We start from the raw sequence: 16,924 nt of genomic DNA, 5'->3' as shown, positions 1-16,924 counted from the left end.
GACGAGCGGCCGGGGGCGGAAGGGGGAAGGCCTGCCCTATCTTCAAACTACGGCGAGGGGAGCGACTCAGCGTCAACATTGGCTCGGCGAGCGGCTGCTGCGGCTACGCATCTGTGCCTCGCGCGTCGGCGTTCGGCAGCTGAACCACGGCGGTTTCAGGCTCGCAGATGCAATCAGAGGAGAACGAGGCTGGGAGCGAGTCGCCGCCTGTCCGCAGAACTCCCCAGTTCACGTGTGACCCGCTGCCGGTCACCTCCGTCACGAGGCGAATCATGCCTGGACTGCATGCGCTCAAGCCGTCCCAGCCCCACTCCGCTGCACGCAGGCAGGCGACACACTGCAGGCGGCAGCCAGTTTAAGCCCCACCCCGGTCCCGGCGAAGCGCACAAGCAACCTGCTTTCAGACAGCAGTCGCCAGCGGATACGCCATTGCTTGGCCTCGCCGTAGAGCCGTGTAGCTCTCAAATTCACGACACACCACGCAGCTGCCCGTTTCGTTCGTTCCCACGCATCGCCACGCTGTGGCTCACGAGCCCATCCAGAACCTATTTGCTCGTCTTGGCGGGGTCCCTGCTGCCTGTGCCGCTGCCTACGCTTTTACCAACTGGAAATATTACTATTTCTAGCAAGCGATCTAAATACAGGTAACCTTTTCACGCTCCCCGCTCTCTCATCTGCCGCTACCGTTCGGCTAGCTAGAAACGCGTTCTCCCCACCCCCCCGCTGCTTGCTGCCTCAACCGCCCCATGCTCCACTGCGCGTGTGCTTCCTAAACGCGTCGCGTGTCATTTCGCTCTCGAACGTCTTTGGGCCGTGCCCACTGTCTGTCTTCGCCTCCTCTGCCACACGTACCTCTCTGCGCGGAGACGCCGCCTGCATCGTCGCCTCGCGGGTGAGCCGCGCCGCGAGCCCCGAAAGCATGAGATGGCCGAACGAAGGCGGAAAAATCCTCGTCTTCCCCAGCTTCTGTCGCTCTGGCCGTGCTCGCGGCAGAACTCAGCCGCCGCTGCGCCGCCACCACGTGCCTGAGGTCCAGAGGCGAGAGCCAAACGACAGATGCGCAGAAACGCGAACGATGAATCGGCGAAGCCGCGGAAACTCAGCCGCGGGAGACTTCAACACGGAGAGAGACACGCCGGCAGGGGAGACAGAATGAGACGAGACGCAGAGGTGAATTGCCACACAAACACCGAGAGACAGCGGATGCAGAAAAGGGTTCACAGCCTCAATGGTGAGATAGATACGCAGCGCAACTCGCTGTTTTGATTCTACGCGGCTAGTGGACGAATTTCGGCTCGACGAGCAAAGAAGTGCCCTTTTCACTCTGCGAATGCAATCAAGCACTCTGCGATCCATGCCTAACTGCCTGCCGATCTGTAGATCTACCTACCCAAATATACACGTATATACATACATATATATATGCACATGCACACTTCGATTCGCGGCCTAAATCCTGCGTACGGTCGGGCGAATCCCCGGGCTTCGGAGAGGATAATCTAGCCTCGCACGTGACTGCGCGAAAGAGAGATGGATGTTCCCACCAGTTGCACTCGGCAAAATCAGCTCGTACTTACGCAATCGGATCGGCCCCACGCGCTGTCCTGGCGGGCAAGGACACAGAAACAAGGGAGGAACCGGCTCCACGGAAGCCAGCAGACGCGTCCTCCCTTTCGAGAACTCCGCATTCCTTCATTCTTTGACTCAGCATTTCCTCTGTCGTAGACACTGCTTCTGTCCCGGCTCGCGCCCTGCGCGGCTCGCTGTCCGCCGGCGAAAGCAAGGGCTCCTTTGTGCGCTCTGTCCCTCCGGCGCCGCGTGCGACCGCATTGGGCTCCACCCCCGGAGACACCTTGGTCAGCGCCGCTGGCCTCTGCGGCGCAGAGTTTCTCCGCGCTCCCGTGAGCGCTCCACGGGGGAGCGGCAGATACTTGCTTCTCTTGCGGGAAAGTCCCGAGCGCGACGCGGAGCTGCCATCCACTTCGCCGATTCCAAGCGCCGGCCGCGCGCGCTTGCTCTTCTCAAGTCCATCTGTGTCGACGATCACCACGGGAGAGGAGGCAGCATCTCCCACTGACGCGTGGTCCGAGGGCAAGAAGCCCTCCGAAGTAGGCAGACAGCTCAAGCTCCTGGCGTTCTCGATGTCTGCTGCGGCAGCGGGAGGCGGCGAAGCTTTTCCCTGCTCGCTGAGCCAGTAAAAGGGCTCGAGAGGCGCGGTGGCGTGGCGCGCCGTCGACGCCATTTCACCGCCTTCGCCTTCAAGCTGATGAAAAGTGCCAACAGCGAAAGCACGCAACTAAGCACCGCAGTGGCGTTGACCGTGCAAACGACAGACATGCATGCACACGCCTCCTTCCGCGCCGCAGAGACCCCTCCGCCGCCACGCACGCAGCCGCGGAGCTGACTCAAGGTCGAGCACATCTGCAGCACTGCACACCAGTCCATAGGCATATGTAGTGTCTAAGGATACGTCTCCTTTCATCGTAAGCCAGCGAGTGAAAGCTGTGACGACAGACGGTGAGTGCGTTGCGAGCCCTGCCCGACTACGCTCGCGAGCCAGCGACCGTGCCTAGATGCAGATCTACGCGCGGAGCCTGCTCGCGCCTGCGGATACGAAGCCAGCACATTGACAGACGTTTCCACGTCTCAACCGCTCAACATCCGCGCGCACCCCCTCGCGCACGGAAAGCACGTGAATGTATGTATATATGCATATATGTATGTATCCACGGATGTATGCGAGTATATATGTCCCTATGCAAGTATGCGTATATATATGTATATACATGCGTCGACTGGAGCCGGCGAAAAGGTTTTAGGCCGCAGACCTGTTGTGGCGTTGAGGCCTCGTGCCCCTGTCGGGTCGTGCGAACTCACGTCCCGTCCCGTCCCCCTCACCCCCCTTCCTTTTGCAAACGCCCACCTTTTTTTGAGCGGCGAGTTTTTGTTTCGCCCAGAAGACCGCGTCGTGGAGCGAGAGGAAACAGTTTTCGGGGAGCAGAGTCTCGTAGAACTGCGCGCGCTGGAGGAAGTCGCGCATCGGCCCTTTCCAGTTCGCGAAGAGCATCGTGACGCCGTTCTGCTTCAGATACGCACAGAGGCGCTGGAGCATGCGGATCGACGTCACGTCGAGGTCGTTTATCGACGAGCCGTCGACGATCAGGTAGCGCGTAGAGGCCTCGAGCTTCTGCCGCACGCGAGCGTCAAAGTAGTCGCTGTTGCTGAAGTTCAGCGAGGCGTCAAAGCGGACTATCTTGATGCCTGCGCCGCGGACAAGCACACACGAAGCGGGGCACACAGCGTCAAAGAAGGCACCGAAGTTCAAACTCGCGCGGAGAGGAGCTTCGATCTTCTTGTCAAGCCCGCGGAGTCGCGCCGCATCGAGGAGAAGCGGAGCCCAACTGCAACAGCTCCGCTCGGCTGGGTGACGCGCCTCCCGCCCCTCCCACGCACAGACGCTGATGAGTGGGTCGCCACCATCTCGCGGTGCCGCTGTCGCCTCTCTCGTTCATTGCGTCCAACTCCTTCTGCAGGCGCCTCCGCTCCTTGCCCTTTGCGGTTTCCTTTTTTTCCGGGATGCCCCTCTCTGCAGTCTCCTCCATTCGAGACGGGGAGGGAGGGTAGAGCCAAGATACAGCCGCGCCGTCTCTTTTCTCGCGCCTGCTGCTCGTCCCCCGCTGCCGCAGAGTCCGCTTCACCAGGCTGAGTGCATCCGGACTGTGAGGCGGCACAAACGGTGGGGACACCTCGCTCACCTGGTTCTTCCTTAGCCATCGGGAAGCGCGCGACGTTTCTGTAGATGTAGGTCTGCGGTAGGCGCCCGAGGACGCTGCACTGCGGCCGCGCAGTCTTCCGGAGGAGCCAGAGGAGCGACAGGACGATCGAGGCGAGAATGCCCTCCATCGCGCCGAAAATGACCGTGATGAAGAAGCAGACGAGCCACAGAAGAACGTCCAGACCGCCTGCGCAACACACACAGCCCAGACGCCGCACGTCCGTCAGACAGATATTCAAGGCGACGTTTCGCCGCAGAGTCACCTGCCCCGTCAGACGAAGAGAATCCTCCTTCCTCGCCCCCATCCGCGTCCACCTCCGCGAGCGACGAGCCTATGCAGAGCCTCGAAAGAGAAGAACGAGAAAACGAAATATCGAAGCAGCGTGAGTAGAACTCCCCACCGCGTCTGCCACACAAGACGCAAGCAGCCACGCAGAGAGCAGAGTACTGTAGACCGACGAGAAGGCGGAAAGGAGCTTCTGAGCTCGGGTTGCGGCGTTCGGACTTCGCGCGCTTCAGGTCCGACGAGCGCGGCTGAAATGCGCCCGGTCGCCAGACGTCGTTCTCACATGCCTCTTAACCAGAGTCTGCAGCGTTTTTCTCTGCCTGTGCCAAGCTTGTTTCTCTCTGGAGTGCGTTTTATTTCCTCCTCTGGGCACCAGTTGGGCGGCCGTAGGAGTGGAGATACTCCCCTGTTGCGCGCCGCCGGGCGGTGGCGGCCCTCTGTCTCGCGCGCACTCACCGATCCTGCAGAGCCGGAAGAATTCGCGGAAATCCATCATCCCGTAGACGCCGAAGAGGACGACGGCGGCAAGCACTGCGTTCGGCAAGAAGTGGAGGAGAGGCGTGATGAGCGAGAGCGTGAGGACGATGACGAAAACGTTGCTCAGGTTGTGCAGCTGCGTGACGGCGCCCGTCGCGGAGACGACGGACGTCCGCGAGAGCGAGGCCGCGCAGGGAAAGCACTGAAACATGGAGCCCAGAAAGTTGCAGACGGCCAGCGCGACCAGCTCCTGGTCGGGGTCGATCTGGTAGGTCTGCGCGACGCGGAACGCAGCGGCAACCAGACACGAAAAAAGAATGAAAGAGACGCAGGCACGCTCGAGGCACACGATGTGGAGGAGCTCCAGCGGAACAAGTGGAAGGAGGGCGAGGAATCGACATAGTCGACACAGAGGAGAGAAAGAAATAGATGTGCATGCAGAAGAAAAAGGTGAGTTGGGGTTTTAGAGTTTAGGGGCTGTGCAGCGGTGCGGCGGAGACGGCGGCAACGTCTGTCGCTCGCCGGCGAGGCACGAGTCGTCCGCAGTTTGAGGTCATCGCATTCGGTAAGCAACGTCTTCTGCGTCCTTCCCCACATCAAGCCAAAATGGAAGCTTCGCTGGTGTATTAGGAACTCTCGACCGCCCTCCGAGTTACCTTTTTCTGCTGCGTGATGGTCTTTGCAATAGAGATGTGAATGATGAAGAACATGGCCGTCAACGGAATGGCCTCACGGAGCATGTCGAGAAAAGCGAGGCGATACGTCACCTCGTCACTGAGGTCGTCTGAAAAAACAAGAAGACACACGATAGATTCTCTCCTCTCCCACCGGCCGGCAAACGATGCCGACGCACCGTGTTGCCTTCGGACAGCCGCTTCAGCTCCAGTCCTTTCAATGACAGTTCACCTAGCCAACACGATCCGGTTGTTTGGGAATAACATCCCTGTCTAAGGGATTGATATGTGCAACTCCGTCACCGCTTCATCACTGAAAGAAACTCCTCATCGTTACAAATCTCCGAGTCATTCGCGAATGCGTATCTTTTGAATCGTGTCGGTTTGCGAGGGCAGGCCCCACTGGAAATGTGTGTGTCTGCTTAGTCCTGGAAAGCGAGGGTGCAAGAAACTCTCACTCGAGTTGAAGACGGGCACGTAGAAGGAGGGGAGGCGGGCGGCGGGGAAGCCGTCAGGAATCCGCCCGATGACCTTCAGTCCGTGCGACTCGTCTAGGCGGCATAGGTAAGTCAGCGTTGTGAAAATGGCGACAATGATCAGAGGCCCCGGGAGCGGAAAGCACTTGCAATACCTGAGCGCCAGGCGCAAACGAGGACGAAAAGGAACGCAAAAAAAAACGTTTTGTGCGGAAGATCCCGCGATGCCAGGAGCGACCACATTGCCCGAGTATATACACGCCCCCTCCAACAGACCCGCAGTGTGCCGATCCCAGTGACGGTGCAGCGCGCCCTTCGAAAAGGTTTCTCGTGCCCCAGCTGAGGACGCTGATGACTCAGTTTTTGGTGGGAATCTACGTCAAGAGAGCGCCTCTCCGTGACTTCACTGCGCGATGCATCTGCAATTCCTATCGAGTCCTGTCTGCGTGTCTGCGTGCGGTTTGTCGAGTGCTGCACCTGTCTTTTGCGGGCGCCCCCTTCGCAGCGTCTATCACCGCCTGCAGTCGGCTGTCGCGCGCATCTCTGATCCTCCCTGCCTCCCTCGAGAAAGCAGCATCGGCAGCGATGAACTACAATGTCTTCGCTTATTCGACTCGAGTGAGCCCGTAAGATGATCGAATTTCACACACCGCCCTCCGCGGCAAAGCTGCCTTGCGACGGAGACCGGGCGACGCGAGGCGCGAGGCTGCGCGAGTGTAGAGGACTCGCCGGGGACTTCCCAGGCACGTTTCTCCTTTTTCTCTTTCTCGAAAGACGAAGGGACTCACCGACGACTCAGGAACTTGCACAGCGCCAGCACGGCGATGGAGGCGCAGCAGATGCCGACGGCCGCACCGTTCCACTCCGCCAGGTGGCTCAGGCAGTACCACCACTGTCTGCAGACGCGTCGACATCCGAGAAACAGCCGCGAGGCCGCGAAGACGCCAACGAAAAAGCTCATCCACGCCAACAGCCAGCCAGAGGCATCGCCGCGTCAGCCGCATGCCAGACACGCGCCAGAGACGAGAGCGAGTCTGCGGTGCTTTGAAACAGACGGCATACGCGGAATTCCAGCGGCGAGGGCGCGAGCCTGCCCCCTCGATGAATACACGGCGCTTCAGAACGAGTACTCGCCGAGTCAGACGGGAATCGCACCAAAAACACAACAACTGCGAGACGAATCCAGCCCTCTCCCTTCCCCTCCCCGCCAAACCAAAAGCCCGTCCGAGAGAGCTCGCTGGAGTTCTATATCCCGCTTTCTTTCTCTTTTCGGCGCATGGGCGAGTCGTCTCACCGGATGATTTTGAAGTCCGCGTTTTCCACGTCGGGCGGCACGGTGAGGCCGGTCATGTGCTTGAGCTGCGAGGTCCCGATGAGGAAGGCGCTCGCAGTGGAGAAACCCGAGAGAACGGGGACGGAAAGGAGGTCGGCGAGGAGCCCAGCCTGGAGGACGCGCATGATGAGGTAGATGATTCCGATGCAGACGCAGAGGCCGATGGAAATGTCGACGCGCGCCTGTGCGAGGAGCGCCTCCTGGCGTTCGACGTTTTTCAGCAGCGCCTCTTGCAGGCTACGGTCTGTCAAGCTCGCATCGAGTGCGAGCTTCCTCTGCGAGTCCAGCTGCGAGAGAACTTCCTTGGCGCCGAGAATGCGCGACACCGCCTCGCCCGCCAGCAGATCTTCTATCGCCGAGACACCGACCACCACGTGCTTCCCCGTCCCCATAAGCATGTAGAACAGAGGGTAAAAGAGACCCACGTAGAGCCCGTATTGCGGAGGGAGGTTTGCCAGCATCGCGTACGACATCCCCATCGGAACCGCCATCACACCTGAAACACCCACCAGGCCAACGCGCAACAACATACAAGTTGCCAGTGCCGAGCCTCGCTTCTCGCCCGCGGACGCGCGCAGTTCTCCAAACAGACGAACGAAAAAAAACCTCCGCACCACATATATATTTTCATTCCATAGAGATATACATGTATATATAAATATATACATTTATAGATATACATATATATTCATTATTTATATACATATCTATATATATATACATGCACGCATGCGCACTTACATATATATATATATATATATATGCATGCGGAGGGGTGAGAGTGAACGCCATAACGATTTATGGACAGTATGCCTTTCTTTTGAGCAGGCACCGCCTGCGAACATGCTGCTAGTCGCTCGAGAGACGAGGGCGCGCGAAGGCCGCGTCTCCGCAGAATAGCGCCGCGGCGGGCGCATGTGAGCTGCTCCTGCCTCGCGTTTGCCCCATTGTGTTTTCACGGAACGCTGACCTGCTGAAATCCCCGAAAAGAAGTCGGCGTTGAGGTAACTGCGTTTGTAAGTCTTTAGAACAGAAAGGATCGGGAACATCGAGACCAGGAAGTGCATACACGAGAAGTTCCGCCAACGTGAAGAGGCCTCGCTCTTGACGCGCGCGAGCACCCCACTGTTGGCATGCGCGAGATCAAACTCCTGCAGGCAGAAAGCACGGAGAACAACAATCAGGGAAGACGCCTGCATCGGGTGCGCAGGCAGAAGCAACGACAGTTTCCTCGAATTCGGTGGATCTCGTCACGTCCTTCTGGCATGCGAGCAGGCGCCGCCTACAGCTGATTCTCAATCACATCACATGCGTAGACGCACACAGGCGAGCCTCTGCCGGATGTCGCCCTGCGCAGCTCACGCGATGAATGTCTCGCTCGGTGACCGTGGCACGTTTCCGCGCATACAAGCCGAGCTCCGTCCTCCCATCGCGCACGCGGTGGTGAACGAAGGACCTGTCGCCGGAGACGTCTTGCACGGGCTCTCTGAGGCGCAAAAGAGACAAAGTCAGGAGGGAGAGGACGCACACAACACCAGAGTAAGCGGAAAATAAGAGGCGGCGACAAAGGACAACAGAAAACAGATACCAACCCAGGTCGCTTGGCATTCACTACCATGACACGCTGTCCTCAACATGAAGATAGCAAGAGAAACCGCGAAGGCTTTTTATCCCGCGCGATCTATGTGCAGGCGCCACGACACTTCGGAGGTGACCCGCAGAGGCACGATCAGATGCACCCTCCGAGATTTCATCTGAGCCTGCGATGAGTGAAAAGCGTGCGCGATCTTACCCTGTTCCTCCTCGCAGGCCGCTCCATAGATGGGGTTCGTCGCCACTGGTGGCTCCACTAGGCACGCGATCTTCCTCGCCCACGTCCGCCATATCTGCCTCGTCGTCTCGGTCTCTGCGATCTTCCGCAAGAGCTCCGGAGTCGGCCACTCGCTCGCATCCTCCTCCTGGGCGTGTCTCCATTGCATCGGCGGAAAAGTCTGCACGACAACTCCCGCCTTCCTGACTACCTCGAAACTCGTTCAGACGGTCCCTCCACGGGCGAAAAGGAGAGCGAACATACCCCATTTTGATCGCCAAGAAACGGTAAGTACGCAGCACCACAAAGCGCCACAAGGGCCAGCTTGAACCTTATGCCGAGATATAAACGACCACTATTTGCAGCCAGGGGCGCACGCGTTCACCAAGGACGCGCAAACTGGGCCGAATCAGACGAGAAGAAACTAATTAGTCAGAAGCTGCGACAAAGAAGGTGCCTTCCACTAGAGGGGGAAAGCCGTAGAGGAATTTGTCAAAAGGGACGCAAAGACATGAATACATTGGCGTAGCCTGAAGAAAGGGTTATGCTACAAGTTGACAGACTAGCAAGCGGAATATGTTTCGGCGACAGCCGCAGGAGAAGGCACCTGTTCTGGACGACACTCCTCACAAAAGCCTTCCATCAGTATGAACTGTAAGGTCCACTTCTCCTGCCTTTTAGGGGGAGAGAGGCAGAGCTTGATAGAGAGCAGAGCGAAAAGGTTACAATTATACCTCTTTACATACCCTTCTCTCGTCAGGCCAGCACCGCGGTAAATGACACGGTATCACACGACGCCTGCCGAGTGCGGAATCTCCATCCAGTGTCACGAGACGAGAGGACTATTAGGCGCAAACAGAGTGCAGGTTCTTCCCTTGCTCCCGGCGCAGACCGTCATATTCCGTCCCGCCGAAGAAGGTAAACTTGGTGAAGATGCCTTTTCCAGCTGAACGAGCAGGAGCCCTTGCCGCCCAAAGGTGGGAGTAGTACGGGGAATACGAGGATGTCTCCAGGGTAGGAGTCACCACAGAAACTGGCACCGGCAACCGCTCTGGACGTAGCAGCAGTTCAGTGATGCAATGCCAAGAAGTGGCTATCGGGTGGCGAAGAAGGCATTGAGAGACGACAAAGACCAGGCGGCCAGACGGAAGAGGTCACTAGTTCGTCGTCAGGCACAAAAAGTCAGGGTTGCCGAAAGCAGGCTGGAAACTGTACCAAATCAAATACAATATCAGCAGACACGACGAAGAAGTGCTCGGCTTGCCAGCCAATACGCGAGGCGGGTGTACATACACCGTATACTATGACCGCTCGCGCCGCCGCCTGCTCTCATTTCCAATTTTTCACACGAAAACCGGAGACACAGCGATTCGAAGTAGCGTGCCAATGCGCTGACGCAGAAGAGAAGTGAAGTTATCCAGATTCAAAAGATGCGCATGTTTTGCTGTCTCTCCCGATATATCGGTCCTGCACGGTCTTGTAGGTCGGCCGATTGCCTCCCGCTGCTCCAGACAGTCTGTGCAACTCGCACAGACGAAGAGGATACGCACGGCGTGCGGCTAATGTAGTGGCGCCAATGAAGACAGGGGATGAAACGGGACGAAATTTGGACGGGAACATGTAAAACGCCCTGGTGCATGCGACTAATCAGGGAAGACAAAATCAGCAGCACCAACAACGGAGGGCGCTTCTCAGCGTTGGCTAACCCCCTATCCCAGGCTTTGTCCCTGAAATGCCTGACCTCGTTCGTGTCTCGTGGTCCACAGTGCAGGGAGACAGGGAAGGCGGTACGCCGAGTGACAACGCGCGCTGCTAGTAGCTACGTAGGTAATTCGTCATGCTCTTGCTCTAAGATAAGGCGGCGCAGGCTCCGTCCGTCCTACTGTTCTTGCCCGTCCCTCTCTAGAACGTACATCACTGAAACACACGCACGCTATTAGCGAGGAGAAGATCTTAACTGCCCACCACAAATCGGATAAGGCACAGTCGAAGAGATGTGACTTTGGGTGATCGACTTTTGCGGCGTTTTCGACGCCCATGGTGCCCTTTGCCAGGCCAGAACCGTGAGTCAAGACTGCAAGGAAAACGGGTTGCTCAACCCGCTTGTCCTCCGCTTTTCCTCTTGCGTTGTGCGGATAACCGTTACCACGAAAACCCCTTTCCCACCGACTGCGCTGTGTGAAAAACAGCGTCAACCAAAGAACGTATATGTTGTCCACTGGCGTACATTGAACAGGACTCGTTTTCGTCAAGGGGCCATTATTCTTCTGAGAATGGCCTAGAAACTGGTGAAAAATATACACACAGGGAAGCTGAGGATTCTGAGCTTGTACGCGCTGGAGCATCCTGACTGTGAATTCCCCAGGAGGATGGGATAGCGGTCAACGTGTAAGCCCCCAGCGCTGACACCGTTGCGCTCTTCACTCCCATGAACTCTGCTGTCCTTGTCCGTGCCCGTCTTCCAGGAGCCCTTCCCCGCGTCGTGAAACCCAATTTTTACTCGAAAACTCCTTTTAGCTTCCGCTTGTTCGTTTTCATGGCTTCCTTTGCAGTATAGCTTCCGTGCGCCAGGCTCCGTACTTTGTTCTGTGCCGTGGAGAACTCCTGTGTACAGTAAGAAGGCAGGAGGCTTTCCCGCTGTCGCGCGCTTGGCGACGGCGCACGTTACACGTACATGTATGTGCAACCCGTTTTATCCGTCCTTTAGCAACTTCTAAAACACAAACAAAAGCAACTATATCGCAACAAGCGATTTGATGTAACTGTTTCGTTCGTTCTGTAAAACAGCATCTAAGTGGACTTTCTGGCTGTCAAACTGGTTCTTGGAAACCGCCGAGGGAGAGACAAGGAAGAAAAATCTGTTGAAACACCACTTCCTTCTCGCTCCTCTTCGTAGCGAAAAAAGGAAGGAATCCGCCGTGCAAGTCGCGCGCGCCCCCACGAGAGAGAGAACGAGAAATATTCTGCGTCTTTCCTTTTTTTCCCCTAATTTTTCCCACAGAGCGAGGCAATCACACTTTGGGCGGGAAATTGGGCGTGTTTTTGAGTCTTTCGACTGCATCCTTTCCCCGTCGGTCTTTTAGGCCACCTTGCGACCCTGGTGTCCTTCGAACGCACTCCTGTGTTGTTCCGCGTGTTTCTTCGAGAAGACGAGGACAAAGGTATAGATTCGAAAACAAGTGGAAGAAAGCAGCAATATTTTGCTACGCAAACATTGGCAAGTTAGAGACGGGCACCTCTGGTGGAGCGGGGCGTATCGCGTTTCGCTTTTGATGTGGCGGGAGGATTCTCGACTTCCTCGTCCCTTCGTCCCTGCGCTCCATTCTCCCTTTTCCTTGATCTCAGTACGGATCGGTTCTTTGAGTGTATATGTGCGTTAAAGTTACTAGGAGCAGAGCGCGCGAGGTTTCCCTCCAGGCTTCTGTGAGGGTCCCGCTGGAGTCTGAGATGGGCGGCGCGTAGAGGGCTTCCTCTTTGCGCCGGTTCTCGATTCTCCGGGCGCATGCTGACATCTATTGAATAGAACTTTTGTGTGTGACCCGTTCCGGTGGCCGCACCGGGGAATTTTTTCAAACCGCGTTTTCAGCAGCCGATCGTATCTAAGACAGGCAGTGCATGCAAAGGTGTGAAGTGTACGCCCGAGCGTCCCTTGATAAACTTGGATGGTCTGCTGCTCGCACGGTGTTTTATGGTTCCGCGGCGCTCTCTTGAAAGCGCACCTGCGTAAGAAACTGTTGGATTCGATGGTAGGACGCTGGTGGAGGCGCTGTGGGCGTCGTCTCAACCGGCGTGCAGACGCAGGGTCGCCAGACTGAGCGACGACGTACATCTCTCCTGGGTGTGTATCTGTCGTTTCGCCTCTCTGGTTTCAACCTCACTGTAACTCCCCTAGAATTCGACGCAACTCGCCCCCTTCCCCCTTTCCCTCTCTTTCGGGTTATCCGTCTTCGGGGCTGCCTCCACTGCGCGTCAGTTCCCGTGCGCATCCTGCCACACCGTGGGCGTGCATGTGTGTGCGTCTTTTTCGTCGCTTTGCACTTTCCGATCCGCGTCGGTTTGGTCGGCGTCTGCCTCGATCGAAGCCTCTCGTCTCTCTCATCGGACTGTGCGCCTCTCGCTTCTGTGTGTGCAGGCCACTTCGCAGAACTCGCTTTTCTCCGCGCATCCAAGAGAAGACGGCAACCCAGAAAACAAAGGGTGGCGTAACACGCGAACATCGACGTAGGCTTGAGTGCGTGTGTGTCTTTGCTTCGTTGACGCTTCAGTGAGAAGGGGATTCCGAGCGTGGAATCTTTTTTCCTTTCTTCATCATTCGTGGTCAGCCCCTAGGGACCGCGCGCAACAATGCAGGGTAGTTTTTCTGTATCAAACAACAGGGCTTTATATTTCGCGTCCTGGCCTTCCTCATCTCGTCTTTCGGTCTGCCCTCTTTCCCGTTGTCCTTGGCTTTTCTAGAACGCTAGTAGTTCTCGCGTTTTTCCCCTTGCCGCCAAAGTGCCGAGAACGCCTTTTTTCTTTTGCCGACTCGCGCAGCTCACTCCGGTCTAGTTCCTCAGTCCACACTCTGTCTCTCGTTCCTCTTTCGTTTCCGTGTCGTCTAGAGATCGAGCTTCTCTTTCGTTGTTGTCCTCGTCCGTCGCCCCAGACCGACGCTCTGTCCTGTCTGCAAACCCCCAACGCTGCCCGTTTTTCGGCATATGCACATATACACACTTACGTGTATATTTTTTATGTACAAAGGGTGTGACGAGCGTGCGCGTTCGCGAAAAGGCGTGTCTGTCTGGTGTAGCGTGTCACAAGCAAGATGTGCGCAGCCTACTACACGAGGCGCCAGGGGCCGTCAGGGGCTTTTCCGCAGTCTCAGAACGGCGGGGGAGAAAGGAACTTTGTGAATCAGCTGGGTGGAGGGCAGCCAATGGGTCCGCAGGGCGGCGTTCCCACGCCGTATGGCGGCTATCCGCCTCAGCAGCGCGGCCAGCACTTCAATCATCCGCACAATCACAACATGGCTGCCTCTCAGCCGAATCCGGCACACGTCGCTGACCCCATCCAAGACGGCGACGAAGGCTGGAAAAGTAAAGTCGTCCTGCCTCCGAAGGACAACCGAGTGAAAACTGAGGTAAGCACCTGACGAAGAGGGATGCGCAGCTGGACGGGAGAGAGCCGCGGAAGAGGCGCGAGAACGGAGAGAGTCAAACCTCGGAAGCGAGCGCGGAGGAGGTAGGGGAGGGGGGGGAGGGAACAAAAAAAAGCCGAAGAGGAAGGCCTCCCAAGCGCCAGTGAAAGCGGGTAGGGGGGGGCGGGGGGGCAGACAGGTGGGCGACAGAAGGCGCGAGGGGGAAGTGCGGCGAAGCGCTTCGCAGGCGGCGGCGCACGACAGGACGTTTCGCGGTAGGAGACCGAGGGACTGAAGCCCCGCGAGGAAGGCGCTGAGGCAGGCGAGCGGAGGGTGAGGAAGAAGTTCACTTTTCTTCTGTCCTCTCTCCGCTTCCGGTGTTTTCTCCCAAGGATGTGACGCGGACCAAGGGGACGGATTTCGAGGAGTATTTCTTGAGACGCGAACTGTTGATGGGGATCTTCGAGAAGGGCTTCGAAAAGCCGTCGCCGATTCAAGAGGAGTCCATTCCGATCGCTCTCGCGGGGAAAAACATCCTCGCGCGAGCAAAGAACGGCACGGGCAAGACGGCGGCCTTCTCCATTCCTCTCCTTGAGAAGTGTCAAACTTCCAAGCGGCACATCCAGGGTACGTCTCCTCGAGGGGGTCGGCGAGAGGGCTGCGTTCTCCGTCGAGAAATAAGGGCCAGCTGCTCGTCCAGAGACGAGATGGCGGGCCCCCTTGTGCCGACAGCCGCATCCCCTCCGCGCGTCATGTCTGCGCCCAGAAAGCATGCCAATGTACACACTACATGTCTATCTGTCTGTATCTCTATATATGTATGAATATGTATTTGTATATGTATGTAGGTTTCTATGTATGTACATACCTATTTGTATATATATGTATGTATACATTCTCATGTATGGAGTAGCCAGGTCTTCAGGCGGCCAGGCGCCCTGCGATCTCGCCTTCGCACCCCGTAAGCGTGATTCGGCGTGTGATGTGCGCAGGCTTGATTCTTGTGCCGACGCGCGAGTTGGCGCTGCAGACGAGCGCAGTCGTCAAGGAGATTGGGAAGCACATGAACGTCCAGTGCATGGTTTCGACAGGCGGGACGAGTCTGCGCGACGACATCATGAGGCTCTACAACCCGGTGCATGTCCTCTGCGGCACGCCGGGGAGGATTTTGGATCTTGCCAACAAAGGCGTCGCGGATCTGAGCAATTGCCACATGGTGGTCATGGACGAGGCAGACAAGCTTCTGTCTGCGGAGTTCCAGCCGATCGTCGAGGAGCTCATCAAGTTCATTCCGCACGAAAAGCAGATCCTCATGTACTCCGCCACCTTCCCCGTGACTGTCAAGGACTTCAAGAACAAGTACCTGCCCGACGCGCACGAAATCAACCTCATGGAGGAACTCACGCTCAAGGGCTTGACGCAGTACTACGCCTTCGTCGAAGAGCGCCAAAAGGTTCACTGCCTCAACACCCTCTTCTCCAAGGTACACCCAGAAACCCCAGCTGAGTGAGGATGAGGCGACGGTGTGATGCGTGGTGGAAGGACTACAGAAGAAAGACTGAGACCCCGGGTTGATAAGAGGAGGAAGTATTCCGGTGTGGTTTCGCGATTTGGTGAGAAGGGAGTCGTCTCCATGCCCAAGTGTTTGCGGGCGTGCGTTTTGTTTTTCAGCTGCAAATCAACCAGGCGATCATCTTCTGCAACAGCGTGACCCGCGTGGAGCTCTTGGCTAAGAAGATCACCGAGTTGGGGTACTCGTGCTTTTACATTCACGCGCGCATGATGCAGTCTCATCGAAACCGCGTTTTCCACGACTTCCGGAACGGAGCTTGCCGCTGCCTCGTCTCCTCCGATCTTTTCACCCGCGGAATCGATATCCAGTCCGTCAACGTCGTCATCAACTTTGATTTCCCGAAGAACTCCGAGACCTATCTGCATCGCATTGGGCGTTCTGGACGCTTTGGGCATCTCGGACTGGCGATCAACCTCATCACCTACGACGATAGATTCAATCTCTACCGGTAAGTCGACGCAGGTGAAGCAAACAGAAGTCTCAGGCGGCAGGGGTGCTGATCCGGCGTACACAACGCGCTGTTGCAGGCGGTGGCGGTAGACCAGTCCGGCGGCGTGAGGTATGTATGCTTGTGCCTGCGCACATGGATCGATAGATCATGAGAAGAGAACGCCATTTCTCAGGTGTGCTTTCAGTTTCCCGTTGTGGAAGAGCTCGGTGAAGTCCTCGTTTGTTTGGAGGATACGGGACGCAGTACAAATGCGGGGAGAGAGCGTGCAGCTATGGGAAGTGATGTATCAAGTCGCCTAATGGAGCCGCCGAAGCCTGAGCATCACTAGACGGCACTGGCTGCACAATGCCGATGCGACTGAGGCAGACGCGTCAGCGAAAGTGAGAGGGAAAGCTTTCTTTCTCAGGTGGAAAGGGGATGATGCCAACGCCCTTGCTTACTCTCCGTGGCGTGCCTTTCTGTGCAGCATTGAGAGTGAACTGGGTACGGAGATTCAGCCGATTCCCAGCCAGATCGATGAAGCGATTTACACCTAAAGAACGTCCGAAGAGCACTTTGAGCGCCCGAGTGGAACGAGACGAGGCAGACGACAGAAAAGGCTTCAATGACACACCCCCAGTGGGGCTGGCGTCCCGGTTCTTCGGGTGTGGCTTCACAGCAAGACGGGCACCATTTTCTAACGATGTGTTTCGCGCCTAACTTGTGAGGCCTTTGGGAACGACCGGGGCGAGATGTGGGACGGCCGGTGGACAACTTGCTGCGATTGCCGTGGCAAAATGCGGGAGGTGTTTCCTGTTCTTCGTCCATGGATTTTTGCCCTTTCTTGTCCTCTAAACGACTGCCTCGATCCGGAGGGACACTGAGTGTCTGCTCAGGTAGCGATGCCTGGGGGAGTCTCGCGGAGCCTTGAGTTCGTGTTGCGCCACCCAGCGGAGAACAACTTGCACGATGCC

At 57.1% G+C, this 16,924-nt stretch overlaps 2 protein-coding genes across 2 annotated transcripts; one reads left to right on the top strand and one right to left on the bottom strand.

The window, feature by feature from the left end:
- Positions 1 to 103: 103 nt before the first annotated feature.
- BESB_074030 (STAS domain-containing protein) lies at positions 104 to 9,100 on the bottom strand (the record flags this gene model as incomplete). The annotated part of the gene is made up of 13 exons (XM_029365776.1): positions 104 to 315; positions 853 to 1,025; positions 1,578 to 2,256; positions 2,899 to 3,261; positions 3,756 to 3,962; positions 4,518 to 4,812; positions 5,195 to 5,322; positions 5,671 to 5,843; positions 6,477 to 6,584; positions 6,983 to 7,517; positions 7,992 to 8,172; positions 8,384 to 8,444; positions 8,814 to 9,100. The coding sequence occupies 13 exons, from the start codon at positions 9,098 to 9,100 to the stop codon at positions 104 to 106; spliced, it is 3,402 nt and encodes a 1,133-aa protein (XP_029218260.1).
- Positions 9,101 to 13,635: 4,535 nt separating this feature from the next.
- BESB_074020 (DEAD (Asp-Glu-Ala-Asp) box polypeptide DDX6) lies at positions 13,636 to 16,507 on the top strand (the record flags this gene model as incomplete). The annotated part of the gene is made up of 5 exons (XM_029365775.1): positions 13,636 to 13,950; positions 14,340 to 14,574; positions 14,940 to 15,430; positions 15,619 to 15,968; positions 16,438 to 16,507. The coding sequence occupies 5 exons, from the start codon at positions 13,636 to 13,638 to the stop codon at positions 16,505 to 16,507; spliced, it is 1,461 nt and encodes a 486-aa protein (XP_029218259.1).
- Positions 16,508 to 16,924: the final 417 nt, after the last annotated feature.

This window comes from Besnoitia besnoiti (assembly GCF_002563875.1).
Source record: "Besnoitia besnoiti strain Bb-Ger1 chromosome Unknown contig00007, whole genome shotgun sequence".
Lineage (NCBI taxonomy): Eukaryota > Apicomplexa > Conoidasida > Eucoccidiorida > Sarcocystidae > Besnoitia > Besnoitia besnoiti.
Note: the sequence above shows the minus strand (reverse complement) of the source record. Positions and strands in the feature narration are given on the sequence as shown.